This window comes from Chlorocebus sabaeus, chromosome 6 (genome assembly GCF_047675955.1).
Source record: "Chlorocebus sabaeus isolate Y175 chromosome 6, mChlSab1.0.hap1, whole genome shotgun sequence".
In the NCBI taxonomy this organism is placed as follows: domain Eukaryota; kingdom Metazoa; phylum Chordata; class Mammalia; order Primates; family Cercopithecidae; genus Chlorocebus; species Chlorocebus sabaeus.
In genome coordinates, this window is record NC_132909.1 from 20,483,368 (window position 1) to 20,510,866 (window position 27,499).

Below are 27,499 nucleotides of genomic sequence, written 5' to 3' on the forward strand. Positions count from 1 at the left end.
CCCATAAGTCCCCGGAGCTGTGCGGGAATGCACGCAGCAGCCCTCCGTTTAGGCATTGGCCAAGTCCCGAGGGAGATGTTCTCTGAGGTCCCTCTCGCCTCAGGCCTGGGCGCATGGTGCAGGATCCTGAGCGCCCAGGATCCAATTTCAAGTCTCGGCCCTTGGTCCCCAGCTCCAGGAAGAGGGTCCCACAAAGCTATTGTGCTCTGCCGGGCAGGGGCTGGGGTGAGGGCTCCTGGACTTCGCCGGATCGCGCCCGGTCTCCATTAGGTTCCGGTCTTGGAGCTGAGGGTGAGGGTCCCATCTGTACTGCCATCAATTATATATTATGTATAGGTTTTGTACACTGCAAGCATAGAAAATGCAGTTATGTGCCATGCATGTGGAGGTATATGCGCTGGGTACCTCCACGTGTGTACTGTGCACACAGGTATCTAGGCAGATGCACATCTACACGTCTACACGGCCGCCCAGTGCAGAGGAGGTAACCCAAGTGCATGTATGTGACAGGTGAACAGGCATATACACTGCGTAGTCATCCCTGTGCAGACTTGCCGCCTTCGGGTTGTGGCCAAACCTTCAAGCACCCAGTAGAGGTTTAGACACTACCTAGGAGACGGGGGCGGGGGTTCTAAGGCACCCCCCTCCAATCCAGTTACGATTAAGATCATTTGCATCACATTTACATCCAGCCCTGGGCCTTGGAGGTTGAGGATGGTCCCTTGGGTCCCAAGACAAGCTGCCCCTCAGAGGCTCTCAGCGCCCAGGGGACGGGGGGTGGAGTCCTTTTCACAGCCGTGCAGTGCAGCTGGGGCAGGAAGCGAGAGTGGGGAGGGGGGGGAGGCCACAGCCCGCGGAGGCAAGGCGGGTGCAGGGCTTCTGGGGACAGAGGGAGGTGCCAGAACTTGAGCCCTGAGGCCCTGCTGGCCCCTGGGCGCAGGCCCAGCTCCGGCCCCCAGGGATGGACCTCGTGGATCCGGACATTTTCAGTAGAGACCCCCGGGACCACTACGACCTGCTGCAGCGACTGGGTGGCGGCACATATGGGGAAGTCTTTAAGGTGAGAAAACCCCTCTGTCCCCAACACCCTCAAACTAGTGGCCTTTAAGGCGAGGCCTCGGTAGGGAGGAGGCTGCAAGAGGGGGTCCCAGTCCTTGACCTTGACTCAGGGATGCTGAGGAGGGACTCTGGCAAATGGAGCCTGCCTGACTGCCGACTTCCCCTTTGCAAGGCTCGAGACAAGGCGACAGGGGACCTGGTGGCACTGAAGATGGTGAAGATGGAACCTGGTGAGGAGGAAACCCGGGGCTCCTTCCCCACATCCCCACCTTCGCCTCCTGGGACACTGGGATCACCTCCCTCGTAGCTCTCTCCATCGAGCTGCCTTTCTCTCCCACCCTCCTCACAGATGATGATGTCTCCACCCTTCAGAAGGAAATCCTCATATTGAAAACTTGCCGGCACGCCAACATCGTGGCCTACCATGGGAGTTATCTCTGGTGATGAACCTCAGACCCACCCTGGCACCCAGCCCAGCCCCTAACCCAGAGCCCCCATTTCTTGACGGGGGTACCCTCAGTTCTTTTCTTTCTTTCTTTCTTTCTTTTTTTCTTTTCTTTTGAGATGGAGTCTTGTTCTGTTGCCAGGCTGGAGCGCAGTGGCATGATCTCGGCTCACTGCAACCTCTGCCTCCCGTGTTCAAGCAATTCTCTGCCTCAGACCCCCGAGTAGCTGGAATTACAAGCGTCCACCACCCCGCCCGGCTAATTTTTATATTTTTAGTAGAGATGGGGTTTCACCATCTTGGCCAGGCTGGTCTTGAACTCCTGACCTCGTGATCCATTGGCCTCGGCCTCCCAAAGTGCTGGGATTACAGGTGTGAGCCGCCGTGCCTGGCCTTGGCACCCTGAGTTCTAACCTTGAACTTCCATTTCTCACCATAACCCAACCTCCCATCCTGGACCCCCATTTTTGACTGGGCTAACCCTACCCTGATCCCCACTCCTAAGTCCCACTTTTCTGACCAGAGCAGCCTCTAATCTCCAATCCAGAATTCCCATTTCTGATCAAGAGTACCCCAAACTGATCCCTTCATAGTAACTGAATTTGAAATCAACTCCCTAGAAACGAAGCTCTCATCATTCTGCCCTCTGGCTCCCCCAGTTCCACTCTCTGCTCCTTTAATATAAACTTCTAAATTCCCTGATCCCCAAATTAATATTCCAGATGTCCCAATAATGACCTCTGCTCCCCAGAACAGGTGCCCTGGGCCCCTCTGTCCCCTCCAAATCTCCACAACCCGTGAGATCTCTGCCCTACCTCCTAGGTTGGCGTGGGACGGCAGAGGGGTCCCGCCCAAAGGTCTAGGTTTGAGTTGACTTGCCCCGGAACTCACATTTCCTCTCTGAGCCTTAACTTCCTTGTCTGTGAAACGGGAATGAAACCACCTCACTCTGGTAGACAAGGAGAGATGGAGTGATGAGCGCTGTTACATTAAAGTTCTTACTGATCTAGAACAAGACAGAAGCAAACCAGGGACTTTCCTGCAAATAATAATGTATTACTGCTATTATTATTCTTACTCTTGAAACACTGCAGGTTGCAGAAACTCTGGATCTGCATGGAATTCTGTGGGGCTGGTTCTCTCCAGGACATCTACCAAGGTTAGAGAAAGCACAAGGGGACCCAGGCAACCCTCCCACCCCCACCCCCCAACCCCGACCCGAATTCACCTCTTCCGTCTCTGTGTGTGTATCTCACAGGAACTGTCTTTCTGGGCCATATTTCAAACCCTTGGGCTGAGCTGATCCTCTTGCCTTCAGCTGCTGAAGTGCTGAGATTACAGGCTTGAGCCACCGTGCCTGGCTTTTTAAAATTTAATTTAATTTAATTTTATTTTATTTTATTATTTTAAAAAATATAACTGCTGGGCCTGGTGCGGTGGCTCACGCCTGTAATCCCAGCACTTTGGGAGGCCGAGGTAGGTAGATCACCTGAGGTCAGGAGTTCAAGACCAGCTTGGCCAACATGGTGAAACCCTGCCGCTACTGAAAATACAAAAAATTAGCCAGGTGTGGTGGCAGATGCCTGTAATCCCAGCTACTTGGGAGGCTGAGGCAGGAGAATCACTTGAATCTGGAAGGCAGAAAACCTCTGATTCCTTCCAACCCTAGACCTCAAATGTTAGAAAAGGAAGGACTTCATTGAGAAGTCCTCAGGGAAACTGAGGTCCACAGAAAGGAAGTGAATCCCACAGCTGGTGTGTAAGACCTAATGTCTGACGGCCTCTTTCTGTCTCTCTGTCTTTCCGCCTGTGTGTTGTTCTTCCCTCGTCATCCTCTGAGTCTCTCTCTAAATCTGTCTCCCCACATTTTGGCCTCTGACCTCTGTCTTTGTCTCATTTTTTTTGTTTTTTTCAATCCTGTTCCTTCTGTATGTCTCATGTGTGATCTGCCCCCGTTTCTCTGTCTCTCTCTGTCTCTCTCTGTCTCTGTGTCTCTGTGCCTTTCCTTATTTTGCAAAGTCATATCACGCCCCTGCTCAGAGCCCTCCTACAGCTTCCATTTCTCTCGGAGGAGAAGCCCAGACTCCTCATCAGGGTCCACCCCAGGCTGGCCGACCTCACCTCCTCCCACTTTCCTCCTCCTCCTCCACTCCACCCCACCGCCTTTGCTGCTTTCCAGACCCACCAGGAACTGTCCCACCTGGGACCCTGCACTTGCTGTGGCTGGTCCCACTCAGAGTGGGAGCCCTCACGTCTTCACCTGCTGTCACCTTCAGAGAGCAGCCCTGACTGACCACCTCTGTGAAATGTCATAGCCCCTCCTACGCACCCCTTTCTTGCTGTATGTTTCTTCCTTTTGTCTTTCAGCGTCTGAGGAACTACATCATATTCTACTTATCTTGCTTACTTTCTTTCTTTATTTTTTCTTTTTCTTTTTCTTTCTTTCTTTTCTTTTCTTTTTTTTTTTTTTTTTTTTTGAGACAGAGCCTCCTTCTATTGCCCAGGCTGGAGTGCAGTGGTACGATCTCGGCTCATTGCAACCTCCACCTCCTGGGTTCAAGCAATTCTCCTGCCTCAGCCTCCTGAGTACTTGGGATTACAGGCATGCACCACTATGCCTGGCTAATTTTTGTATTTTTAGTAGAGATAGGGTTTCGCCATGTTGCCCAGGCTGGTCCTGGACTCCTGACCTCAAGTGATCCACCCACCTCGGCCTCCCAAAGTGCTGGGGTTATAGGCATGAGCCACCGCGCCAGCCCTATTGGCCTCTTTTATTTGCATCGCTGCCTCTTTCTGTCGCTGACCACCCCACCATCTCCCCCTCCCACTGGTCCCATCCTGTTTCCCCTCTCCCTATGGCACCCTCTTAGCTGGTGTGGGGGCGGGCAGGACTCCCCAGCCCAGGTTCCCTGGCTCCCATCCAACGCCTGGCCTGGCCGGGGTGACCTTTGCAGTGACAGGCTCCCTGTCAGAGCTCCAGATTGGCTATGTCTGCCGGGAAGTGCTGCAGGTAAGGAGAGGCCTGGGTGTTCTGGGAAGAGGAGAGGAGGGGGCCCCACTCCAGCCCCCAGACACTCACAGTCCCCTTGTCCACCCTTCTCCCCAGGGACTGGCCTATCTGCACTCACAGAAGAAGATACACCGAGACATCAAGGTGGTCTGGGGGTGCAGGGGTGCTGTTGGGGGTGGGGCCCAGGAGATGGGCGTGGCATTTCGGGGACTCAGGGATCAGGGTAGTTTCAGCTGTAGGGAAAGAGTCTCCACAGCCTCCCATACCCCCTCTCATTCCCAGGGAGCTAACATCCTCATCAATGATGCTGGGGAGGTCAGATTGGGTGAGTAAGGCTGGGGGTTGAGCAGGGGGGGCTGACTGGGCGGCTGGAGGCGCAGTGGACCCCAGATCACTATGTCTCCCTCTGCTTCCAGCTGACTTTGGCATCTCGGCCCAGATCGGGGCAACGCTGGCCAGACGCCTGTCTTTCATTGGGACACCCTACTGGTGAGGGGTGCCCAGCGGGCAGCTAGGGGTGGAGTGGGGCTCAGTGGTTTTTCCCACCGTGGTTCCCCGGGATCCTCCTTCCTGGCTTCGTTTCCCTGTCTCTTCCTTTCTCCATGGAAGAGTCTTTCATTCTCTCTGGGTGTCTCTTGAGTTTTCCACTTTTCTCTCTCGTTTTGTGCCCTTTTCTGCCCGTTGCTCTAGGTGCTTGTGTTGGTTTTTATCTTGATTTATCTGTCCCTCCATATCCATTTCTGTCTCTTTCCTGTAGCTCAGTTTGTAGCACTCTCTGTCTCTTTGTTTGTCTCTCACTCTCTCTCTGCCTCTCTGTCTTTTCATTTTGTTTTGTTTTTAGAGACAGGTTCACTGTACCTCCAGCCCCACTGTGGCCCAGGCTGGATTGCAGTGGCACAGTCATGGCTCACTGCAGCCTAGAACTCCTGGGCTCAGGAGATCCTCCCACCTCAGCCTCCCGAGTAGCTGGGACCACGGGTGTACACCATGACACCTGACTAATTTTTTAAAAATTTGTGTAGAGATGGTGTTTTTTTTTTTTTTTTTTTTCTTGAGATGGAGTCTTGCTCTGTTGCCCAGGCCAGAGTGCTGTGGCACAGTCTCGGCTCACTGCAACCTCCACCTCCCGGGTTCAAGCAATTCTCCTGCCTCAGCCTCCAAGTAACTGGGATTACAGACGCCTGCCACCACACCCAGCTAATTTTTGTACTTTTAGTAGAGACGGGCTTTCGCCATGTTGGCCAGGCTGATCTCAAACTCCTCACCTCACGTGATCTGCCTGCCTTGACCTCCCAAAGTGCTGGAATTACAGGCAAGAGCCACCATGCTCAGCCGAGGTGGGGTCTTGATAAGTTGCCCAGGCTAGTCTCAAACTCCTGGGCCTAAATCATCTGCCTTGCTTAGCCTCCCAAAGTGCTGGGATTACAGGTGTGAGCCATCGCGCCCAGTCTGCATCTCCGTCTTCATCTGCCTGTGTCTGTCTTTACTCCTGTCCCTCTGTCTCTCCGTCTGACTCCGTGTGCTGCATCTCCCCTCAACTCCTTCTCCTTCTCTGCCCCTCCTTCCCTTCCTGTCCCCTTGCCACCTCTGGCTCTCTGAGTGTATCTCCCCCCAGGATGGCTCCAGAAGTGGCAGCCGTGGCCCTGAAGGGAGGATACAATGAGCTGTGTGACATTTGGTCCCTGGGTATCACGGCCATCGAACTGGCCGAGCTACAGCCACCGCTCTTCGATGTGCACCCTCTCAGGTAGGCAGGTGTGGGGTCCCCAGGCCCAGAGATCCTGTCCAGCCCTGGCCCAAAGCCCACTCTCAGCTTCTGCCTTCCATCCCAGGAACCTCCAGTTGAGGGATCGCCACTTGAGCCTACCTTGGCACATGCTGCAGCTCTATTTTTTAAATTTAATTTAACATTTTATTTTATTTTTTATTTTTTAAGACTGAGTCTTGCTCTCTCACTCAGGCTGGAGTGCAGTGGCGCAATCTCAGCTCACTGCAACTTCCATCTCCCGGGGTCAAGCTATTTTCCTGCCTCAGCCTCCCAAGTAGCTGGGACTACAGGTGTGTACCACCACGCCTGGCTAATTTTTGTATTTTTAGTAGAGATGGGTTTTCACCATGTTGGCGAGGGTAGTCTCAAACTCCTGACCTCAGATGATCTGCCCACCTCAGCTTCCCGAGGTACTGGGATTACAGGCGTGAGCTGCAGCACCCAGCCTATCTTTTATTTTAATTTTTATATATTTATTTATTTTTGAGATGGAGTCCCACTCTTGTCACCCAGGCTGGAGTGCAGTGGCATGATCTCAGCTCACTGCAACCTCTGCCTCCCAGGTTCAAGTGATTCTCCCTCCTCAACCTCCCAAGTAGCTGGGATTACGGGTGCGCGCCACCACGTCTGGCTAATTTTTGTATTTTTTGGTAGAGATGGGGTTTCATTATGTTGACCAGGCTGGTCTCGAACTCCTCACCTCAGGTGATCCACTTGCCTTGGCCTCCCAAAATGCTGGGATTACAGGTGTGAGCCACCACGCCCAGATATTTTTAAAATTAATTAATTAATTATTATTATTTTTAGAGACAGGATCTTGCTCTGTCACCCAGGCTGGAGTGCAGTGGCACCATCGTAGTTCACTTCAGCCTTGAATGCCAGGGCTCAAATGATCCTCCTGCCTTAGCCTCTCACATAGCTGGTCCTACAGGCCCACATTGCCATACCCAGCTATTAAAAAAAATTTTTTTTTTTGTCTCACTATGTTGCCCCAGCTGGTCTCCAACTCCTGGGCTCAAGCTGTCCTCCCGCCTTGGCCTCCCCAAGTGTTGGGATTACGGGCATGAGCCACTGCACCTGGCCTTGCTGTAGCTCTACCACGCCAAAAGCGGCTTCCCTTAGGAGAGGTATCCTGGTGCGCTGTAAAACCCGAACCTCACTTCCATGCTGTTTCTCACTTTGCCCTCTGCTGACCGTAATGCTACTAGGAACCCCTCAAGCCATGAGGTCTGGCCCCCTTGAAGGTCTGAACCCCGTATCCTTTCCCTACTATTCTAGAGTTCTCTTCCTCATGACCAAGAGTGGCTACCAGCCTCCCCGACTGAAGGAAAAAGGCAAATGGTACGAGAGAGTGACAGGAGGGAGGGTGAGTGAGGGCGGGGCTGGGGCTGGGTGGCCTGATGGGAGGGTCTCTGGTCCCCTCACCCAGAACCTGGCTTCTTCTTCCCAAGGTCCGCTGCCTTCCACAACTTCATCAAAGTCACCCTGACTAAGAGCCCCAAGAAACGACCCAGCGCCACCAAGATGCTCAGTGTAACCCTCCCTTCCCCAAGACCCTCAGCCCAGAATTCCCTGGGGCCTTCCACAACTCCCGAGGACATGGAGAACTTCGTTCCACGGAGTCCCCGTGGCCTTCCAAAGTCCCTAATGCCTCAGAATTTCCCAGGACCACTGTCCACCACTAGAGACCCTCTGGGCTATACCCCAAACCTTTCCCAAATCCCCTGAGTTGCCAGAACTCACAAATTCCCAAAGGACTCAAGACTTGTTCTGAGTGTCCTCTTGAATCCCCAGGGAACCACAGTCTCTTCCAAGACAACTGTGGAATTCTCCCAGCCCTGCTCTGAGAAATATAAATTCTTCTAATTCCTAAAAATTTCTTAGACTCCCCAGGCCGGCTGGGCACGGTGGCTCATGCCTGTAATCCCAGCACTTTGGGAGGCTGAGGCAGGTGGATCACTTGAAGTCAGGAGTTTGAGACCAGCCTGGCCAACATGGTGAAACCCCGTCTCTACTAAAAACACAAAAATTAGCCGAGTGTAGTGGCGCGTGCCTGTAATCGCAGCTGCTTGGCAGGCTGAGGTGGGAGAATCACTTAAACCCAGGAGGCGGAGGCTACAGTGAGCCAGGATTGCGCCACTGCACTCTAGCCTGAGTGACAGGGAGAGACCCTGTCTCAAAAAAAAAAAAAAAAAAAAAAAAAAAAAAAATTAGCTGGGCATGGTGGCACGAGCCTGTAATCACAGCCACTTGGGAGGCTGAGGCAGGAGAATCAATTAAGCCCAGCAGGTGGAGGTTGCAGCGAGCCTAGAGTGTGCCACTGTCTGGGTGACAGAGTGAGACTGTCTTAAAAAAAAAAGAATACCCCAGACCTCTGACAGTTCCCTGGATTTCCCCGCCCTCTCCATCCACTGGCACCTTCTCCCCAGCTAGATTCCTTTAGTCTAGTCCCCAAGGCCCTGTACCAGCCCTCTCTGTCCATACTAGCCCTCTCTATCCACTCCAGCCCTCTGGATACGGACACCTCTTCCCTCCCCCAGCATCAACTGGTATCCCAGCCTGGGCTGAATCGAGGCCTGATCCTAGATCTTCTTGACAAACTGAAGAATCCTGGGAAAGGACCCTCCATTGGGGACATTGAGGATGAGGAGCCTGAGGTGAGCGCCTTGGCTGACAAGAGCACTGGGGACCTCGTGATCTTTCTCAGGCTGTGCCTGCTGCCGGCAGTGCCTTCCCGCTGCCTCTCTTAGGGGGAGAACAGGCAGGGAGGATGGGGAGCTTGGTACAAGGCTGTGTGCCCAGAGGGTTACAGGAAAGCAGATGGACCCCGGGCAGGGTAGGGGGCTGCTTGGAGGTCCTGAGCCCTGACATGGCTGCCCCTCTGCCCAGCTACCCCCTGCTATCCCTCGGCGGATCAGATCCACCCACCGCTCCAGCTCTCTGGGGATCCCAGATGCAGACTGCTGTCGTGAGTAGAGAATCCTTACCTCTGGGGACACCTGACCCTATAATAGACCTAAGAGACCCCCTTCCCCTACCATCAGGCCACCAGAGATCCTCAGCATCATCTGATCCTATAAGAGACCCCAGACGATCTCATCAGCACCTGACCTACAAAATGACCGTAGAGGCTGGGCGCGGTCGCTCACACCTGTAATCCCAGCACTTTGGGAGGCTGAGGTGGGGGGATCATCTGAGGTCAGGATGTTGAGACCAGCCTGGGTAACAGGGTGAAACCCCGTCTCTGCTAAAAATACAAAAATTAGCCGGATGTGGTAGTGCGCGCCTGTAGTCCCAGCTACTCAGGAGGCTGAGGCAGGAGAATTGCTTGAACCTGTGAGGTAGAGGTTGCAGTGAGCCAAGATTGTGCCACTGCACTCTAGCCTGGGCGACAAGAGCGAGACCGTCTCAAAAAAAAAAAAAAAAAAAGCAAGAGGACCATAGAGTCCCCAGGGAGACCTCAGAAATTCAGAAATCTCATCAGAACCTCAATACCCAAACGGATCCCGAAAACCTCTGTAACTATATTGAGCCCCCAGCTTCCTGATCCCAAAGCTTATTTATTTGTTTATTTATTTATTTATTTTTTTGAGACGGCATCTTACTCTGTCACCCAGGCTGGAGTGCAGTAGCGCGATCTCGCCTCACTGCAAGCTCCGCCTCCCAGGTTTATGCCATTCTCCTGCCTCAGCCTCCCGAGTAGCTGGGACTTTTTGTATTTTTAGTAGAGACGGGGTTTCACCGTGTTAACCAGGATGATCTCGATCTCCTGACCTCATGATCCACCCGCCTCAGCCTCCCAAAGTGCTGGGATTACAGGCGTGAGCCACCACGCCCGGCTATTTGTTTATTTTTTTGTGACAGGATCTTGCTCTGTCCCCCAGGCTGGAGTGCAGTGGCGTGATCACAGCTCACTTCAGCCTCAAACTTCTTGGGCTCAAGGAATCCTCCCACCTCAGCCTCCTGAGTAGCTGGAACTACCGGCTTATTCACCACATGTGGCTAACTTTTTTTGTTGTTGTTATTGTTGCCCTGGCTGTTTTTTGTTGTTGTTGTTGTTATTGTTGTTGCCCTGCCACTCTGTTGCCCAGGCTGGAGTGCTGGAGTGTAATGGTGCGATCTTGGCTCACCGAAACCTCTGCCTCCTGGGTTCAAGTGATTCTCCTGCCTCAGCCTCCCGAGTAATTAGGATTACAGATGCACACTACCATGCCCGGCTAATTTTCGTATTTTTTTTTTTTTTTTAGTAGAGACGGGGCTTCACCATGTTGACCAGGCTGGTCTTGAACTCCTGACCTCAGGTGATCTGCCTGCCTCAGCCTCCCAAAGTGCTGGCATTACAGGAGTGAGCCACTGTGCCCAGCCACTTGGCTAATTTTTAATCATTTTTTGTAGAGATGGGTTCTCGCCAAGTTGTCCAGGCAGGTTTCAAACTCTGGGTTCCAGCGATCTACCCACCTCACCTTCTGAAATACTGGGATTATAGGCACGAGCCACTGCACCCGGTCTTGATCCCAAACTTGACCCCCAAATGAGGTCCCTGTAAACCAAGACCCCTTTCCCTAAGGGACAGTTCCCTGAAATCCTTTGCAGTCCCTAAGATCCTGACTGCAACCCCCCCGGCCAATTCTACTCTTTCTGTTCTTAAGCCCATCTCACTACCCCTTGCCCCCATCTCACAGTGGGTTATCTTCCCCCACACATCCTAGGGCGGCACATGGAGTTCAGGAAGCTCCGAGGAATGGAGACCAGACCCCCAGCCAACACCGTGAGATGCTGCCCCCAACTCCCCACCACACCACCTGCTTCCCTGAGGCCACTGCTGACCCTTTTCCTACCCCACAGGCTCGCCTACAACCCCCCCGAGACCTCAGGAGCAGCAGCCCCAGGTCAGGGACCCCAGGGAGGATGGGGAGGGGGCTGGAATGTGGGCAAGGCCCCCAAGACTCATACCCGTCACCCTTCAGGGAGCAACAGTCAGAGTCTTCCGACGATGACTATGACGACGTGGACATGTAAGTGAGGCCCTGCCTGCAGCTCCACAGGCCTCACCTCAGCCTCCACCTTCCTACAAGCCCCTGATGTGACCTTTCCTCCACTCCTGACCCCGCTGCACCCCTGCCTTTCTTCTAGCCCCGAGCCCTGAGCCCTGACTAGACCCTTGATGCAGCCCCTCTGCCCAGCTACCTAGACCCTGTTCCCTAACCACCTCCCTTAACCCTTCACCTCCAACCCCTGACCCCCAGCCTGATCCCAACTCCAGCTCCAGCTCCTACTTTCCTTCCACCTTTTTTTTTTTTTGAGACAGAGTCTCACTATGTGGCCCAGGCTGGAGTGCAGTGACGCAGTCTCAGCTCACTGCAACCTCGGCACCCTGGGTTCAAGCGATTCTCCTGCCTCAGCCTCCTGAGTAGCTGGGATTACAGGCACCTGCCGCCACACCCGGCTAATTTTTTGTATTTTTAGTAGAGACGGGGTTTCACCATGTTGACCAGGCTGGTTTCAAACTCCTGACCGCATGGTCCACCCACCTCAGCCTCCCTAAGCGCTGGGATTATAGGCGTGAGCCACGGCGCTTGGCCTGCTTCCATCTCCTTATACAATCTTTGACTTGACCCCCAACGTCAGCCCCCCACCTGCTCTCCACCCCAGAGCTGACCCCAGTTCTTTCTAGTATGTGCTGCTGCTCCAGTCTCTGACTTGATCCCACCTGTCCTCCACGACCCTGGACCCTCAGCCACATCCCAGTCTCACACTCCTCCCGAATGTCACTCTCACCCCAGACCCACCCCCAGCCTTCAGCCCCAGCCCTCAGCTTTTCCTGTCTTTTTGCCTGCCCTCGGGCTGAACCTTGGCACCTGGAAATTTCCCAAAGGCCAGATGCTGAGCTCCAGATCCAGACCCAACAGTCAGCCCGGGCCATGTTCCCCAGCCCACAGGCGGAGTCAGGCTCCAGGTGCGCGCACTCGCTCCTCCCATCATGTGCGGCTGCCTGTGTGCGGCGCCAGCACCTGTGCGGCGCCAGCACCTGGAGAGCGGGGCCCCTGCGCTGATGTCACCTGTGTGACTAGGTGGTGTACAGGTGCAAAGCCGTGGCGCACTGTCAGCACGCCACCTCCAAGAGTTGCTGTTACTGTTATTAGTCTTTTCTTTGGAAATAGGCTAATCATTTTTTGTAGAGATGGGGTCTTGCCATGTTGTCCAGGCTGGTCTCAAACTCATGATTTGTTTTGGCACCCAGGCTAAGTGCAGGAGTGTGATGACGGCTTACTGCAGCCTCAACCCAGGCTCAAGCAATCTTCCCACCTCAGCCTCCTGAGTAGCTGGGTTCACAGGTGTACCTACCATGCCTGGCTAATTTTTAATTTTTTTGTAGAGACAAAGTCTTACTATGCTGCCCAGGCTGGTCTCGAGCTCCTGGGCTCAAGCCATCCTCCTGCCCTGGCCTCCCAAAGCGCTGTGATTACAGGCATGAGCTACCATGTCCGGCCTGGTTATTAATCCTTTAATCCTCAGCTCCGGCCAGAACCAGCCATCCCCTAATCCTCCTAACCTCAGACCCCAGTCCCAGGCCTCCAGCTCAGAACCACGCCATCTTCCCCGGGTCCTTGTTCCCCAGGCCCCCAACTATTTAGCCCATCTTTGTGTTTCAGCCCCACCCCTGCAGAGGACATACCTCCTCCACTTCCCCCCAAGGTAAGGCCCTGGGCCAGAGCTGGGAGGATGGAGCCCCAGGGCCACTGGGTGCCAGGAGGCCAGGTCCTTAGATGCTGGGATACTGGGATCTCCAGGGCAGGGAATCGGGGAGACCAGGATGGTGGCTACATTGGGATCTGGAAGTGGCATCCCTCAACCTCAGGGTGGGAGTCAAAATATTTAGCCTCTTGGACACTGGTCCGTAGCTGGTCCTAGGAAGCCCCTGCTATATCCAACATTAACCCATCAGTTTCTGAAGTGTGTTGATGTCCGGGCTGGGGGTGTCCGGGGAAGGCTGGAGGGGGCGCAAGATGTTGTGGGGGAGGGTCAGAGCCATGGCTGTTAGTTCTGGTGGAGGCAGGGACTGGAGTTGCAAAAGGGTGCCCTCTCTGAGATCATCTGATGTATTTCCCCACGCTCTGTTCCTGTCTCCAAAGCCCAAGTTCCGTTCTCCATCAGACGAGGGTCCTGGGGGTATGGGGGATGATGGGCAGCTGAGCCCAGGGGTGCTGGTCCGGTGTGCCAGTGGGCCCCCACCACACAGCCCCCGTCCTGGGCCTCCCCCATCCACCAGCAGCCCCCATCTCACCGCCCATTCAGGTAAAGGGACAGGCTAGGGTGGAGGGTGGGAGGAGTGGGGGGTCTTGGGGGCTGATTTTCCCCTAACCCCTCTCAGAACCCTCACTCTGGAACCCACCCTCCCGGGAGCTCGACAAACCCCCACTCCTGCCCCCCAAGAAGGAAAAGATGAAGAGAAAGGTGAGGTTCAGCTCTGCTGAGGACTTGCACCTCTGGACGGGGCTGGATTCGCCTGGTGAGGTGGGGAGGGGGGTGACAGGACGGACAGTAACAACAGGTGATATTTGTTGAGCACTTCTCTGTGCCTACACTGATCTCCTGTCATTACATGGCATAAAGCTTCACCGAGTGAAGAAGATATCACAGAGACATTATCCCCCATTTCACAGATGGGGAAATTGAGGCACAGAGAGGATAAGTGGCTTACCCAAGGTCATATAAATACCTTTGAGGAGGCTGAGGCAGGATTGTTGTTTCTGCTTTTTTTTTTTTTAAGACAGAGTTTCGCTTGTTGCCCAGGCTAGAGTGCAGTGGCACGATCTCAGCTCACTACAACCTCCCCCACCCTGGTTCAAGTGATTCTTCTGCCTCAGCCTCTGGATTAGCTAAGATTACAGGCATGCGCCACCATGCCCGGCTAATTTTGTATTTTTAGTAGAGGCAGGGTTTCACCATGGGTTTCACCATGTTGGTCAGGCTGGTCTTGAACTCCTGACCTCAGGTGATCCACCTGCCTTGGCCTCCCAAAGTGCTGGGATTACAGGCATGAGCCACCATGCCCAGCCAGCTTTTTTTTTTTTTTTGAGACGGAGTCTTGCTCAGTTGCCCAGGCTGGAGTGCGGTGGCGCGATCTCGGCTCACTGCAAGCTCCGCCTCCCGGGTTCACGCCATTCTCCTGCCTCAGCCTCCCGAGTAGCTGGGACTACAGGGGCCTGCCACCACGCCTGGCTAATTTTTTTGTATTTTTAGTAGAGACGGGGATTCACCGTGTTAGCCAGGATGGTCTTGATCTCCTGACCTTGTGATCCACTGGCCTTGGCCTCCCAAAGTGCTGGGATTATGGGTGTGAGCCACTGTGCCCGGCTTAAGTTTTTTTTAACGGAGTCTCCCATTGTCACCCGGGCTGGAGTGCAATGGCGTGATCTCAGCTCACTGCAACCTCCGCTTCCCGGATTCACGCGATTCTCTTGCCTCAGCCTCTGGAGTAGCTGGGACTACAGGTGCATACCACCTGAGGTAATTTTTTTTTTTTTTTTTTTTTTTGAGACAGAGTCTCGCTTTGTCACCCAGGCTGGAGTGCAGTGGCCAGATCTCACCTCACTGCAACCCCCACTTCTTGGGTTCAAGCGATTCTCCTGCCTCAGCCTTCTGAGTAGTTGGGATTACAGGTGTGTGCCACTACGCCCAGCTAATTTTTTTTTTTTTTTTTTTTTTTTTTTTTGAGACGGAGTCTCGCTCTGTCGCCCAAGCTGGAGTGCAGTGGCGCAATCTCGGCTCACTGCAAGCTCCACCTCCCGGGTTCACGCCATTCTCCTACCTCAGCCTCCCCAGTAGCTGGGACTACAGGCGCCCGCCACTGCGCCCGGCTAATTTTTTTATATTTTTTTAGTAGAGACGGGGTTTCACGATGGTCTCGATCTCCTGACCTTGTGATCCGCCCGCCTCGGCCTCCCAAAGTGCTGGGATTACAGGCGTGAGCCACCGCGCCCGGCAATTTTTGTATTTTTAATAGAGATGGGGTTTCTCCATGTTGGTCAGGCTGGTCTCTAATTCCCAACCTCAGGTGATCCACTTGCCTCAGCCTCCCAAAGTGCTGGGATTACAGGCATGAGCCACCGCACCTGGCTACTAAAAATTTAAAAAATTAGCTGGGCATGGTGGCACACACCTATGGTCCCAGCTACTTGGGAAGCTGAGGTAGGAGGATTGCTTGAGCCCAGAAGTCAGAGTCTTTTGACGAGATCCATCAAAACCTCCACGAGTCACCATCACATATGCAGTTGTCCGAAGAACCAAGATCTCAAGAAATTTTATCTCTCATAAATGGAGATGTACAAAAAGAACATCTCTTTATTCAGGAAGTTTCAGTGTTTTTACATACATGCATAATGCCTACACACATAGTCAGTGTTGTGATAATGTACCTTTGTGGGATCAAATTTGCCAAAAAATGCATAAAATGAATTAGAACTATCTAGTTTTTTTTTTTTTTTTTGAGATAGGATCTCGCTCTGTCACCCAGGCTGCTGGAGTGCAGTGGTGCGATCATGGCTCACTGCAGCCTTGTCCTCGGAGACTCAAGCAATCCTCGCACCTCAGCCTCCCTAGTAGCTGGAACTATGCACTTGGCGAATTTTTTTTTTTTTTTTCCTGAGATGGAGTCTTGCTCTGTCGCCCAGGCTGGAGTGCAGTGGTGCTATCTTGGCTCACTGCAACCTCTGCCTCCCCAGTCTAAGCGATTCTCCTGCCTCAGCCTCCCAAGTAGCTGGGACTACAGGTGCCCACCACTACGCCCAGCTAATTTTTGTATCTTTTGTAGAGATGGAGTTTTGCCATGTTGGCCAGGCTGGTCTCAAACTCCTAACCTCAAGTTATCTGCCAGCCTCGGCCTCCCAAAGTGCTGGCATTACAGGCATGAACCACCAAGCCTGACCCAGCTTGGCTAATTTTTTAAAAAATGTTTTATAGAGGCAGGGTCTCACTATGTTGCCTAGGCTGGTCTTGAACTCCTAGGCTTAAGTGATCCTCCCCCCTCGGCCTCCCAAACTGGTGGGATTACAGGCATAAGCCACCGTCCCTGGCCAGTTACCGGCTAAAAGTATGTATAATTTATCTTCCAGTACTGGAAATGATTAAAAGATGAAATACATAGCATAGTGAATTATATATATACTGGCCAGGCACAGTACCTCATGCCTATAATCCCAGCACTTTGGGAGACTGAGGCAGGCGGATCACCTGAGGTCAGGAGTTCAAGACCAGCCTGGCTAACATGGCGAAACCCTGTCTCCACTAAAATACAAAAATTAGCCAGGCGTGGTGTTGTGCACCAGTAATCCCAGCTACTCAGGAAGCTGAGGCAGAAGAATTGCTTGAGCCCGGGAGGCGGAGGTTGCAGTGAGCTGAGATTGCACCACTGCCCTTCAACCTGGGCAACAGAGTGAGACTCCATCTCCAAAAACAAAACTGATAGCTGGCAGTGGTGGCTCACGCCTGTAATCCCAGCACTTTGGGAGGCTGAGGCAGGTGAATCACATGAGGCCAGGAGTTCAAGACCAGCCTGGGCAACATGGCGAAACCCCATCTCTACTAAAAATACAAAAATTAGCTGGGTGTGGTGGCGCACACCTGTGGCCCAGCTGCTCAGAAGGCTTAGGCATGAGAACTTGGGAAGCAGAGATTGTAGTGAGGTGAGATCATGTCATTGCATTCCAGCCTGGGCAACAGAGCGAGAATCCATCTTAAAAAAAAAAAAAAATGCTGATGATTTAGGATAGTGGAGGAAAAAGTAGAAAAAGAAATATATAACAAAAAAAATAACAAACTGAAAAGAAAACTCAATATATGAAGAAGTATATTATGGGGTAGATTATGGGAAATTGCACCAAGGTAAGAGGCAGGATTTGAACCTTGGCACTCTTGCTCCAGAGTCTTAACCACTGCCCCTTCCTGTTCCCTGCTCTCTTTGCCGGATCTGCTGCTTGGCCCCGTGGCGACCTGCCCAGGGATGCGCCCTTCTGGTAAAGTTGTTCAATGGCTGCCCCCTCCGGATCCACAGCACAGCCGCCTGGACACATCCCTCCACCAAGGGTGGGCATTCTGGAGGGTCAAGGAGATCCTGCAGGGAATAGGGGAGCAGAAGTAGGGATGGGGAGGAGCCTAAGGAAGGCACAAAGGCAGGGACAGGGAGGAACTTAATGGGGTTGGGGCATGGCCAGGCTGAAACAGGGGCGGAGCTTGTCCTTTCACTCAGGATTTGGTGATCAAAGATGCATGGAGGGCAGCCAGGTGCGGTGGCTCACGCCTGTAGTCCCAGCACTTTGGGAGGCTGAGGCGGGGTAAATCACTTGAGGTCAGGAGTTCAAGACCAGCCTGGCCAACATGGTAAAACCTCGTCTCTACTAAAAATACAAAAATTAGCCAGGCATAGTGGCACGTGCCTATAATTCCAGTTATGAGGCTGAGGCAGGAGAATTGCTTGAATCTAGGGGGTGGAGGTTGCAGTGAGCTGAGATCATGCCACTGCACTCCAGCCTGGGCAACAGTCTCAAAAAAAAAAAAAAAAAAAAAAAGGGTAAAAAAAAAAAATGGGTAGAGGGATGAGTTGGACAGTGAAACTAGGAATATTGGAATTCAGAGGCCAGGAGTGTCAGAATATAACAAAAAGGTTAGAGTTTGGTGCGCAGGAGAGATGGACGGCTGGAGGTTAATGATAGGGAGACTAGGAGCAGCATTTTGGGGTGAGGAATTTTAGAGATTAGGATGCAGCCAGAAAGGGACAGAATCTAGAGATCAAAGAGATGAAGACAAGGTCAGTGTTAAAGGAACAGCTCACACTAGACAGAAAAAGTCCTATTTGGGGGTGTCTGAGTTTGAAGGTCAATGTTAAGACAGGATTGGCATTAGGGTATCAGAACTGGGGAGAAAGAGGGGAGGCAATCAGAGGACTATTTTGGGGGGCAGGTCTAAGGTTGGGGTCAGCTGGGTTCAGAAGACAGTGGGGCAGAGATGAAAACACCACCAGAATATGGGTAGTCAAAAGGAGGGAGAATGAGACTGGCTTGAGGGACCGTCTGCTCTGGGTTTGTTTGGGGAAACAGAGGCTGGGAGTATTGGTTTGGAGAAAGAATAGAGGGTCAGAGCTGGGTCCACAGTGTCAGTGTTTGAGGTCAGGTGGGGATCTGGGAGGTCCCCGAGGATGAAGTCGGTCCCAGCATCCTTGTCTGTGCCTCCAGACCAGCACCTGCTCCTGGGGGCAGAGGAAGGCATCTTCATCCTGAACCGGAATGACCAGGAGGCCACGCTGGAGATGGTGAGGAACCATACCGGGCAAGGGCAAGGGCAAGGGCTGGAGTCGGGGGTTGCTGGGGTGTCACCAGAGCCATCTCTCCCGTTCCCTGCAGCTCTTTCCTAGCCGGACTACGTGGGTGTACTCCATCAACAACGTTCTCATGTCTCTCTCAGGTCTGGCTGTGGGTAGCAGGTGGGATGGGGTCGGAGGTTAAGGGGTCAAGGGTTGGGGGGCTGGGAAGTAGATGGGGAAAGCTAAAAAAAAAACTTCGACTCCTTGGTCACAAAGTCCTAGGTTCAAATCCCAGCCACTTTTTCACCGTGCTCCCCAAGCCTCAGTTTCTCCATTTGGAAAATGGGGTTCACAATAGTCCTCACCTCTCAAGTCAATTTTGAAGTAGTAGCTGGGCGCAGTGGCTCACGCCTGTAATCCCAGCACTTTGGGAGGCCGAGGCGGGCAGATCACAAGGTCAGGAGATCGAGACCATGGTGAAACCCCATCTCTACTAAAAAATAGAAAAAAATTAGCCGGGCGCAGTGGCGGGCGCCTGTAGTCCCAGCTACTCGGGAGGCTGAGGCAGGAGAATGGCGTGAACCCGGGAGGCGGAGCTTGCAATGAGCCGAGATTGCGCCACTGCACTCCAGCCTGGGTGACAGAGCGAGACTCTGTCTCAAAAAAAAAAAAAAAAAAAAAAAAAATTTGAAGTAGTTTCTACAATAAATTAGTCTTTATTTTATTTTATTTTATTTTTTTGAGGCAGTCTCGCTCTGTTGCTCAGGCTGGAGTGCAGTGGCTCACTGCAACCTCCGCCTCCCGGGTTCAAGTGATTCTCATGCCTCAGCCTCCTGAGTAGCTGGAATTACAGGTGCGTGCCACCACACCTGGCTAATTTTTGTATTTTTAGTAGAGACAGGGTTTTACCCTGTTGGCCAGGCTGGTCTCAAACTCCTGACCTCAGGTGATCCGCCTGCTTTGGCCTCCCAAAGCTCTGGGATTATAGGCGTAAGCCATTGCACCTGGCCTAAATTAGTCCTTTTTTTGTTTGTTTGTTTTTTGTTTTTTGTTTTTGAGATGGAATCTCACTCTGTTGCCCAGACTGGAGTGCAGTGGTGCAGTCTCGGCTCACTGCAACTTCTGTTTCCCATGTTCAAGCGATTCTCCTGCCTCAGCCTCCCGAGTAGCTGGGATTGCAGGCTACCCGGCTAATTTTTTGTATTTTTAGTAGAGACGGGGGTTTCACCATGTTGGCCAGGCTGGTCTCGAACTCCTGACCTGGTGATCCACTCACCTCGGCCCCTCAAAGTACTGGGATTACAGGTGTAAGACACCGTGCCTGGCCCTAAGTTAGTCTTTAAACAGCTTTCACGTTCAGATGACAATCAGAACTTATTCCGTACTTTACTAAGATAGAGTGAGCAAGTTATAGATTTAAAAATCCGGACCAGGTGGTGCAGTGGCTTATGCCTGTGATCCCAGCACTTTAAGAGGCCAAGGCAGTAGTATTGCTTGAGCCCAGGAGTTCTAGATCAGCCTGGGCAACATAGTGAGACCTCATCTCTACTAAAAATTAAAAATATTAGCTGGGCGTGGTGACACACACCTATGGTTCCAGCTACTCGGGAGGCTGAGGTGGGAGGATCACTTGAGCCCAGAAGTTAGAGGCTGCAGTGAGTCATGATCATGCCACTGCACTCCAGCCTGGCAGACAGAATGAGACTCTGTGTCTCAAACATAACAATAAATAGGCCGGGTGCGGTGGTTCACACCTATAATCCCAACACTTTGGGAGGCCGAGGCGTGTGGATCGCCTGAGGTCAGTAGTTGGAGACCAGACTGGCCAACATGGTGAAACCCCGTCTCTACTAAAAATACATAAATTATCTGGGCTTGGTGGCATACACTTCTACTCCCAGCTACTTGGGAGGCTGAGGAATGAAAATTGGTTGAACCTAGGAGGCAGAGGTTGCAGTGATCCAAGATTGTACCACTGCACTCCAGCCTGGGTGACAGAGCGAGACTGTCTAAAATAATAATAAAAATAAATGAAATAATGTCTAGTTTTGGGGGAAACACCAAGCCAAATAGGATTCATGAGTTAGTGAAAGCCACATCTGTAATGACAAACTAGAAGATTTTCTAGATGTGTTTATTCTAAAACTTTGTAATATGTGTAACTTCATCTGGCTGGTTATGTGTCCAGAGTTTCTGATGTGGCTACAAATACCACGAGGTTAGGGAACATATTTATTATGCTCATCACTGTTCACCAGAGCCAAGCACAGCAGGCCTGGCCTACAATGAGCCTTTAATCTATGTGGAGTGAGAAATGAATGAATGAATGAAAAGTACTTGAGACTTGCAGGCTTGGGAGTCTCAGACAAAGGGATGGGGCTGAGGGAAGGGATGGAGGAAAGGAAGTGGTAGATGGGATCCTATAACTGCCTGCTTCCCCCCCCATACACACACCCTGCAGGAAAGACCCCCCACCTGTATTCTCATAGCATCCTGGGCCTGCTGGAACGGAAAGAGACCAGAGCAGGAAACCCCATCGCTCACATTAGCCCCCACCGCCTACTGGCAAGGTACCAGCTCCCAGTGAATGGCACCACAGAGCCTTATAATTCCCCCCATGTCCCCCTGCCTCCTGCTGTCCTACCCCTCTTCACGCCTACCTGTTCTCCAGGAAGAACATGGTTTCCACCAAGATCCAGGACACCAAAGGCTGCCGGGCGTGCTGTGTGGGTGAGAGAGAGCTTCACGGGTGTGCAGAGAGTGGGCGGGGCCGGGCCAGAGGAGGGGCTTGAGCTGCATCCACCTGAGGTTACAGAGTTAAGGCAATGTGTCCAGAACCCAGAAGATGGGTGGTAGTGTGGGCTTTGTGGGAGGGTGGCGAGGAGGGTAGAGGGCATTGATTTTGACTCATCCTTGCCCACGCCACAGCGGAGGGTGCGAGCTCTGGGGGCCCGTTCCTGTGCGGTGCATTGGAGACGTCCGTTGTCCTGCTTCAGTGGTACCAGCCCATGAACAAATTCCTGCTCGTCCGGGTAAGGGGCTTGGGAGGGTGCTGGGAACGCTGAGGCGTGGGTGGCTAAGGCCTTGCACCCTTTGCGCTTCTATCAAGAGCTCCGTGAAGCCCCACCTCCGTCGAGGCCCCACCTCAATCCTCCGAGGTCCTGCCCACCTGCGCGGTGTGCGCTGGAGCCTCGCCCTTCTGAGGCCATCCTGATCCTTAAGCGCCGCCCCTCACACCTGGGCCTAATTATTCCTCAGGCTCAATGCTGCCACTCCCTGGGTCTCCTAGTACAGCCCATTTAGAGCCTGTCCCTTTGAGTCTCTAAGCAGGTTTTGCTATCTTTGGGGCCCTGCCCCTCTGCCGCCAAGGTGGCATGCCCCCACGTGGAAGCCACACCCACTCGGAGGCCACTCCCCCCGTTTTCACGGAGGCACCAGTCCTTACCCCCTGACATTTCTAGTCGGCATCTCCCAAGACTCAGCGCCCTGGTTCGGAAGTCCCAGGCCGGCTCCAAGCCACGCCCCCTGAGGCCCCGCCCTGGACCACCCCCTAGCCCGCCCCTCCCTGTGCGGCCCGCAGCAGGTGCTATTCCCACTGCCGACGCCTCTGTCCGTGTTCGCGCTGCTGACCGGGCCAGGCTCTGAGCTGCCCGCTGTGTGCATCGGTGTGAGCCCCGGGCGGCCGGGGAAGTCGGTGCTCTTCCACACGGTGCGCTTTGGCGCGCTCTCCTGCTGGCTGGGCGAGATGAGCACCGGTGAGTGGGGCGGAGTCTTTCTGGGGGCGGGGCTGCTGGGGGCGGTGCTTATCAGGTTCGGAGGGGCGGGGCTGGAGGCGGGGCTTCGCTTAGCCCGACGCACTACCGGCCTGAGAAAGGGCTGGAGGAGTGGGAAAGGGAGAATGGCAGGTTTTAATTAATTGGGGAGACTGATGATGGGGTGGGGCCGGGATGGTGGGCGAGGTTTAGCCCACTTGCTTGGGAACTGAGGCAGTGGCTAAGGCAGAGGTACTGGCCTTCTGGGGGTGGTGTGGGGAAAGGGGAATGGGGTGGGGTCAATCCTTAACCCATCCCCCCCAAACAGAGCATAAGGGACCAGTGCAGGTGACCCAGGTAGAGGAGGATATGGTGATGGTGTTGATGGACGGTAAGAACCCTCCTCCCTCCCCTTCCTCCCCACCCCTCCAGCTGCGGTCCCTAGATCTCTGCCTCCGAACTTGTGCTTCTCAGAATCCCCTGAGCCCCTATCGGCCTTGCCCCTGTCCTACATAGCTTTGACACTGAATTTATGGACTGGTCCCTTAGTAACCCTCTAAGCCTTGCTCACAGTTCTTAAAACTGTCTATCTCCTTCCAGGCTCTTTGAAGCTGGTGACCCCGGAGGGGTCCCCAGTTCGGGGACTTCGCACACCTGAGATCCCCATGACGGAAGCGGTGGAGGCCGTGGGTCTGTGCAGGGACAGGAGAGCCCAGGATCAGGGGTGGAGACTCAGGTGATCCCCAAGGGTAACGGGCATTGCTTTCTCCCCAGCTATGGTTGGAGGTCAGCTTCAGGCCTTCTGGAAGCATGGAGTGCAGGTGTGGGCTCTAGGCTCGGATCAGGTAAGCCCCTCCATCCAAACTCCACATCGCTGTCCCCCAGCCTCCATCATCACATCATCACGTTCATCAGATGGGCTCCGAATACTCCTGAGTCAGAATGTGAAGTCCTGGAGGGGAAGCATCTTCCAATTTCAGTTCAGACAGATCCCCTTCTTTGCCTGAGGATTTATTTTTTATTTTATTTTTATTTTTATTTATTTTTTTAAGACGGAGTTTCGCTCTTGTTGCCCAGGCTGGAGTGCAATGGCGCGATCCCGGCTCACTGCAACCTCCTCCTCCCGGGTTCAAGCAATTCTGCCTCGGCCTCCCAAGTAGCTGGGATTACAGGCATGCACCACCACAGCTGGCTAATTTTTGTATTTTCAGTAGAGACGGGGTTTCACCACATTCATCAGGCTGGATGGTCTTGAACTCTTGACCTGGGGTGATTCATCCGCCTTGGCCTCCCAAAGTGCTGGGATTACAGTCGTGAGCCACCACACCTGATCTAATATATATATATATGTATACACACACACACTCACTCTGTCACCCAGGCTGGAGTGTAGTGGCGTGATCTCAGCTCACTGCAGCCTCCGCCTCCCAGGTTCAAGGAATTCTCCTGCCTCAGCCTCCCTAGTAGCTGGGACTACAGGTGCATGCCGCCATGCCAGGCTTTTTTTTTTTTTTTGAGATAGAGTCTCGCTCTGTCCCCCAGGCTGGAGTGCAGTGGCGCGATCTCGGCTCACTGCAAGCTCTGCCTCCTGGGTTTACGCCATTCTCCTACTTCAGCCTCCCGAGTAGCTGGGACTACAGGCGCCCACCACCTCACCTGGCTAGTTTTTTTTTGTATTTTTTAGTAGAGTCGAGATTTCACCGTGTTAGCCAGGATGGTCTCGATCTCCTGACCTCATGATCCGCCCGTCTCGGCCTCCCAAAGTGCTGGGATTACAGGCGTGAGCCACTACTACTGGCCATTTTTATATATTTTTTGAGGCAGAGTCTTGCTCTGTCACCCAGGAGTGCAGTGGCAGGATCCAAACTCACTGCAGCCTCTGCCTCCTGGGTCCAAGTGATTCTCCTGCCTCAGTCTGCTGAGTAGCTGGGATTACAGGTACACTCCATCACGCCCAGGTCATTTTTGTATTTTTAGTAGAGACGGTGTTTTGTCATGTTGGCCAGGCTGGTCTCGAACTCCTGACCTCAGGTGATCCACCCACTTCGGCCTCCCAAATTGCTGGGATTACAGGTGTGAGCCACTACACCCAGCTCCTTGCTTTCTTTAAGGGAGCCATGTTTGTAGTGACAGTGGAAATATCTTCCAGGCACTGAGACACACTTTTTTTCCCTAGCTGCTACAGGAGCTGAGAGACCCTACCCTCACTTTCCGTCTGCTGGGCTCCCCCAGGTATGTTGTGGGGTGGGGTGCAGAAGGACCTGGGAGGGGGCTTCTGCTGTGAAGAGAGCATTCTGAGGTGTCCCCTGCTTCCATGCCTGCCCCCTAGAGTCTATTCCCTGCACTGCAGCCACGGGGGCATTTTCTTTGTTTTGTTTCTCACTGTACTCAAAGGCTGGAGTGCAGTGGCACGATCACGGCTCACTACAGCCTTGACCTCCCAGGCTCAAATGATCCCCCCACCTCAGCCTCCGGAGTATCTGGAACTACAGGCATGTGCCACCATGCTCAGCAATTCTTTTATTTATTTAGTTAGTTTTTATTGAGATGGAGTTTTGCTCTTGTTGCCCAGGCTGGAGAGTAATGGCATGATCTTGGTTCACTACAACCTCCGCCTCCCAGTTTCAAGCGATTCTCCTGCCTCAGCCTCCCGAGTAGCTGGGATTACAGGCATGTGCCACCACACCTGGCTAATACTGTATTTTTTAGTAGAGGTGGCGTTTCACCATGTTGACCAGGCTGGTCTTGAACTCCTGACCTCAGGTGATCCACCTGCCTTGGCCTCCCAAAGTGCTGGGATTATAGGCATGAGCCGCTGCACCCGGGCAATTTTTTTATTTTTTAATTTTAATTCTTTTCTTTATAAAACATTTTATTTATTTATTTTTGACACAGAGTCTTCCTCCGTTGACCAGGCTGGAGTGCAGTGGCACAATCTCAGCTCACTGCAACCTCTGCCTCCCAGGTTCAAATGATTCTCATGCTTCAGCCTCCCAAGTAGCTGGGTTTACAGGTGTGCACTAGCACGTTTGGCTATTTTTTGTATTTTTAGTAGAGACGGAGTTTCGCCTTGTGAGCCAGGCTGGTCTCACACTACTGACCTCAGGTGATCCAGCTGCCTTGGCCTCCCAAAGTGCTGGGATTACAGAAGTGAACCACTGCACCTGGCCCTAATTTTACTTCATTTTTGAGACAAGGTCTCATTCTGTTGCCCAGGCTGAAGTGGTGGTACACACACAGCTCACTGCAGTCTTGACCTTCTGAGCTCAAGCAGTCCTCCCACCTCAGCCTCCTGAGTAGCTAGGACCCCAGGCGTACATCATCACAACTGGCTAATGTTTTGATTTTTTGTAGAGACGGGGTCTTACCATGTTGCCGAGTCTGCCCTTGAACTCCTGGCCCCAAGCAATCTTCCTACCTTGGCCTCCCAAAATGTTAGGATTACTGGCATGAGCCACCATACCTGGCTTTTTTTTTTTTTTTTTTAAGACAGAATCTTGCTCTGTTGCCTAGGCTGGAATGCAGTGGCGTGATTTCAGCTCACCACAACCTCTACCCACCAGGTTCACACAATTCTCCTGCCTCAGCCTCCCGAGTATCTGGGATTACAGGCACGTGCCACCATGCCTGGCTAATTTTTGTATTTTTAGTAGAGACAGGCTTTTGCCATGTTGTCCAGGCTGCTCTTGAACTCCTGACCTCAGGCGATCTGCCCATCTCAGCCTCCCAAAATGCTGGGACTACAGGCATGAGCCACCATGCCCGGCCCTGGCTACATTTTTATTTTAGATTTTTATCTTATTAAAAATTTTTAGGCCGGGCGCGGTGGCTCAAGCCTATAATCCCAGCACTTTGGGAGGCCAAGATGGGCGGATCACAAGGTCAGGAGATCAAGACCATCCTGGCTAACACGGTGAAACCCCATCTCTACTAAAAAAATACAAAAAACTAGCCGGGTGAGGTGGTGGGCGCCTGTAGTCCCAGCTACTCGGGAGGCTGAGGCAGGAGAATGGCGTGAACCCAGGAGGCGGAGCTTGCAGTGAGCTGAGATCCAGCCACTGCACTCCAGCCTGGGCGACAGAGCGAGACTCTGTCTCAAAAAAAAAAAAAAAAAAAAAAAAATTTAACTATTAAAAATAATTATTTTAACTGTTTATTTTGACATAATTTTAAACTCACACTCCCAGAGAAGTTGCAAAAATGAAACAAAAAAAATTCCCTTTTATCCAGATTAACCATATGTTAATCTTTTCTTTTTGGGATGGAGTGGCCTAGGCTGGAGTACAGTGGCGTGATCTCGACTCACTGCAACCTCTGCCTCCTGGGTTCAGGCAATTCTCCTGTCTCAGCCTCCTGAATAGCTAGGACTATAGTTGCATGCCACCACGCCCAGCTAATTTTTTTGTATTTTCAGTAGAGACAGGCTTTCATCATGGTGGTCAGGCTGGTCTTGAACTCCTGACCTCAGGTGATCCACCCACCTCTGCCTCCCAAAGTGCTGGGATTACAGGTGTGAGCCACTGCACCTGGCCAGATATTAATCTTTTTGACTGCATTTGCCTTATTATTCTTTTTTTTTTTTCCTTTTTTTGAGACAGAGTTTCGCTCTTGTTGCTCAGGCTGGAGTGCAATGGCACAATCTCAGCTCACCACAACCTCCGCCTCCCAGGTTCAAGCGCTCCTCTTGCCTCAGCCTCCCGAGTAGCTAGGATTACAGTCATGCGCCACCATGTCCGGCTAATTTTGTATTTTTAGTAGAGACAGGGTTTCACCATGTTGGTCAGGCTGGTCTCGAACTCCTGACATGGTGATCCACCCGCCTCAGCCTCCCAAAGTGCTGGGATTACAGGTGTGAGCCACCGCACCCGGCCTGAGCTTGACCTTTTTCAAGAGTAAAGGAAAGCTGTTTTCTAGAATATTCCTTGATTGTGTTTGAGGTTTCCAGGTTCTGCATTTTGGCCAGGAATACCGCAGAAAGACGTTTTTCTCAGGGCATCATTTCAGGAAGTACATGATGCTAGTTTGTCCCGTTACTGGTGATACTAATTTTGATCATTTGGTTAAGCCAGTTCTCTCCAGTGTGAAGTTGCTTTTTTTTCCCTTTTTCTTTTTTTTTTTTTAAAGATAGGGTCTCTCTGTCACTCCGGCTGGAGTGCAGTGACGTGAT

The 27,499-nt window shown here is 52.6% G+C and overlaps 1 protein-coding gene and 1 long non-coding RNA gene across 5 annotated transcripts in view; one reads left to right on the forward strand and one right to left on the reverse strand.

Moving 5' to 3' along the window:
• The first annotated feature begins 191 nt into the window (after positions 1 to 191).
• Positions 192 to 27,499, forward strand: part of MAP4K1 (mitogen-activated protein kinase kinase kinase kinase 1) — a 28,956-nt gene continuing 1,648 nt past the window's right edge. Inside the window, exons 1-31 of one of the 4 annotated variants that reach the window (XM_007996700.3) lie at positions 192 to 291; positions 941 to 1,060; positions 1,232 to 1,289; positions 1,409 to 1,499; positions 2,599 to 2,663; positions 4,459 to 4,514; positions 4,611 to 4,658; positions 4,797 to 4,839; positions 4,931 to 5,003; positions 6,130 to 6,261; positions 7,561 to 7,623; positions 7,734 to 7,815; positions 8,823 to 8,939; positions 9,172 to 9,250; positions 10,992 to 11,050; positions 11,128 to 11,171; positions 11,250 to 11,297; positions 12,936 to 12,978; positions 13,416 to 13,578; positions 13,655 to 13,737; positions 17,283 to 17,367; positions 18,513 to 18,589; positions 18,681 to 18,741; positions 21,042 to 21,150; positions 21,252 to 21,310; positions 21,509 to 21,612; positions 22,161 to 22,335; positions 22,661 to 22,723; positions 22,933 to 23,022; positions 23,107 to 23,177; positions 24,509 to 24,564. In XM_007996700.3, coding sequence (XP_007994891.1) covers positions 962 to 1,060; positions 1,232 to 1,289; positions 1,409 to 1,499; positions 2,599 to 2,663; positions 4,459 to 4,514; positions 4,611 to 4,658; positions 4,797 to 4,839; positions 4,931 to 5,003; positions 6,130 to 6,261; positions 7,561 to 7,623; positions 7,734 to 7,815; positions 8,823 to 8,939; positions 9,172 to 9,250; positions 10,992 to 11,050; positions 11,128 to 11,171; positions 11,250 to 11,297; positions 12,936 to 12,978; positions 13,416 to 13,578; positions 13,655 to 13,737; positions 17,283 to 17,367; positions 18,513 to 18,589; positions 18,681 to 18,741; positions 21,042 to 21,150; positions 21,252 to 21,310; positions 21,509 to 21,612; positions 22,161 to 22,335; positions 22,661 to 22,723; positions 22,933 to 23,022; positions 23,107 to 23,177; positions 24,509 to 24,564 — 2,396 coding nt within the window. In that variant the 5' untranslated portion in view covers positions 192 to 291; positions 941 to 961. Of the gene's footprint in view, positions 292 to 319; positions 1,061 to 1,231; positions 1,290 to 1,408; positions 1,500 to 2,598; positions 2,664 to 4,458; positions 4,515 to 4,610; positions 4,659 to 4,796; positions 4,840 to 4,930; positions 5,004 to 6,129; positions 6,262 to 7,560; positions 7,649 to 7,733; positions 7,816 to 8,822; positions 8,940 to 9,171; positions 9,251 to 10,991; positions 11,051 to 11,127; positions 11,172 to 11,249; positions 11,298 to 12,935; positions 12,979 to 13,415; positions 13,579 to 13,654; positions 13,738 to 17,282; positions 17,368 to 18,512; positions 18,590 to 18,680; positions 18,742 to 21,041; positions 21,151 to 21,251; positions 21,311 to 21,508; positions 21,613 to 22,160; positions 22,336 to 22,660; positions 22,724 to 22,932; positions 23,023 to 23,106; positions 23,178 to 24,508; positions 24,565 to 25,247; positions 25,800 to 27,499 lie in introns of those variants that run through there. The other 3 variants (XM_073016517.1, XM_037991630.2, XM_037991631.2) reach the window with 3 other exon arrangements.
• On the reverse strand, positions 17,115 to 21,491 carry LOC140711863 (uncharacterized). The gene is made up of 2 exons (XR_012093177.1): positions 21,241 to 21,491; positions 17,115 to 17,395 (listed from the first exon to the last, which is right to left on the reverse strand). It is a non-coding gene; the product is annotated as an uncharacterized lncRNA (long non-coding RNA).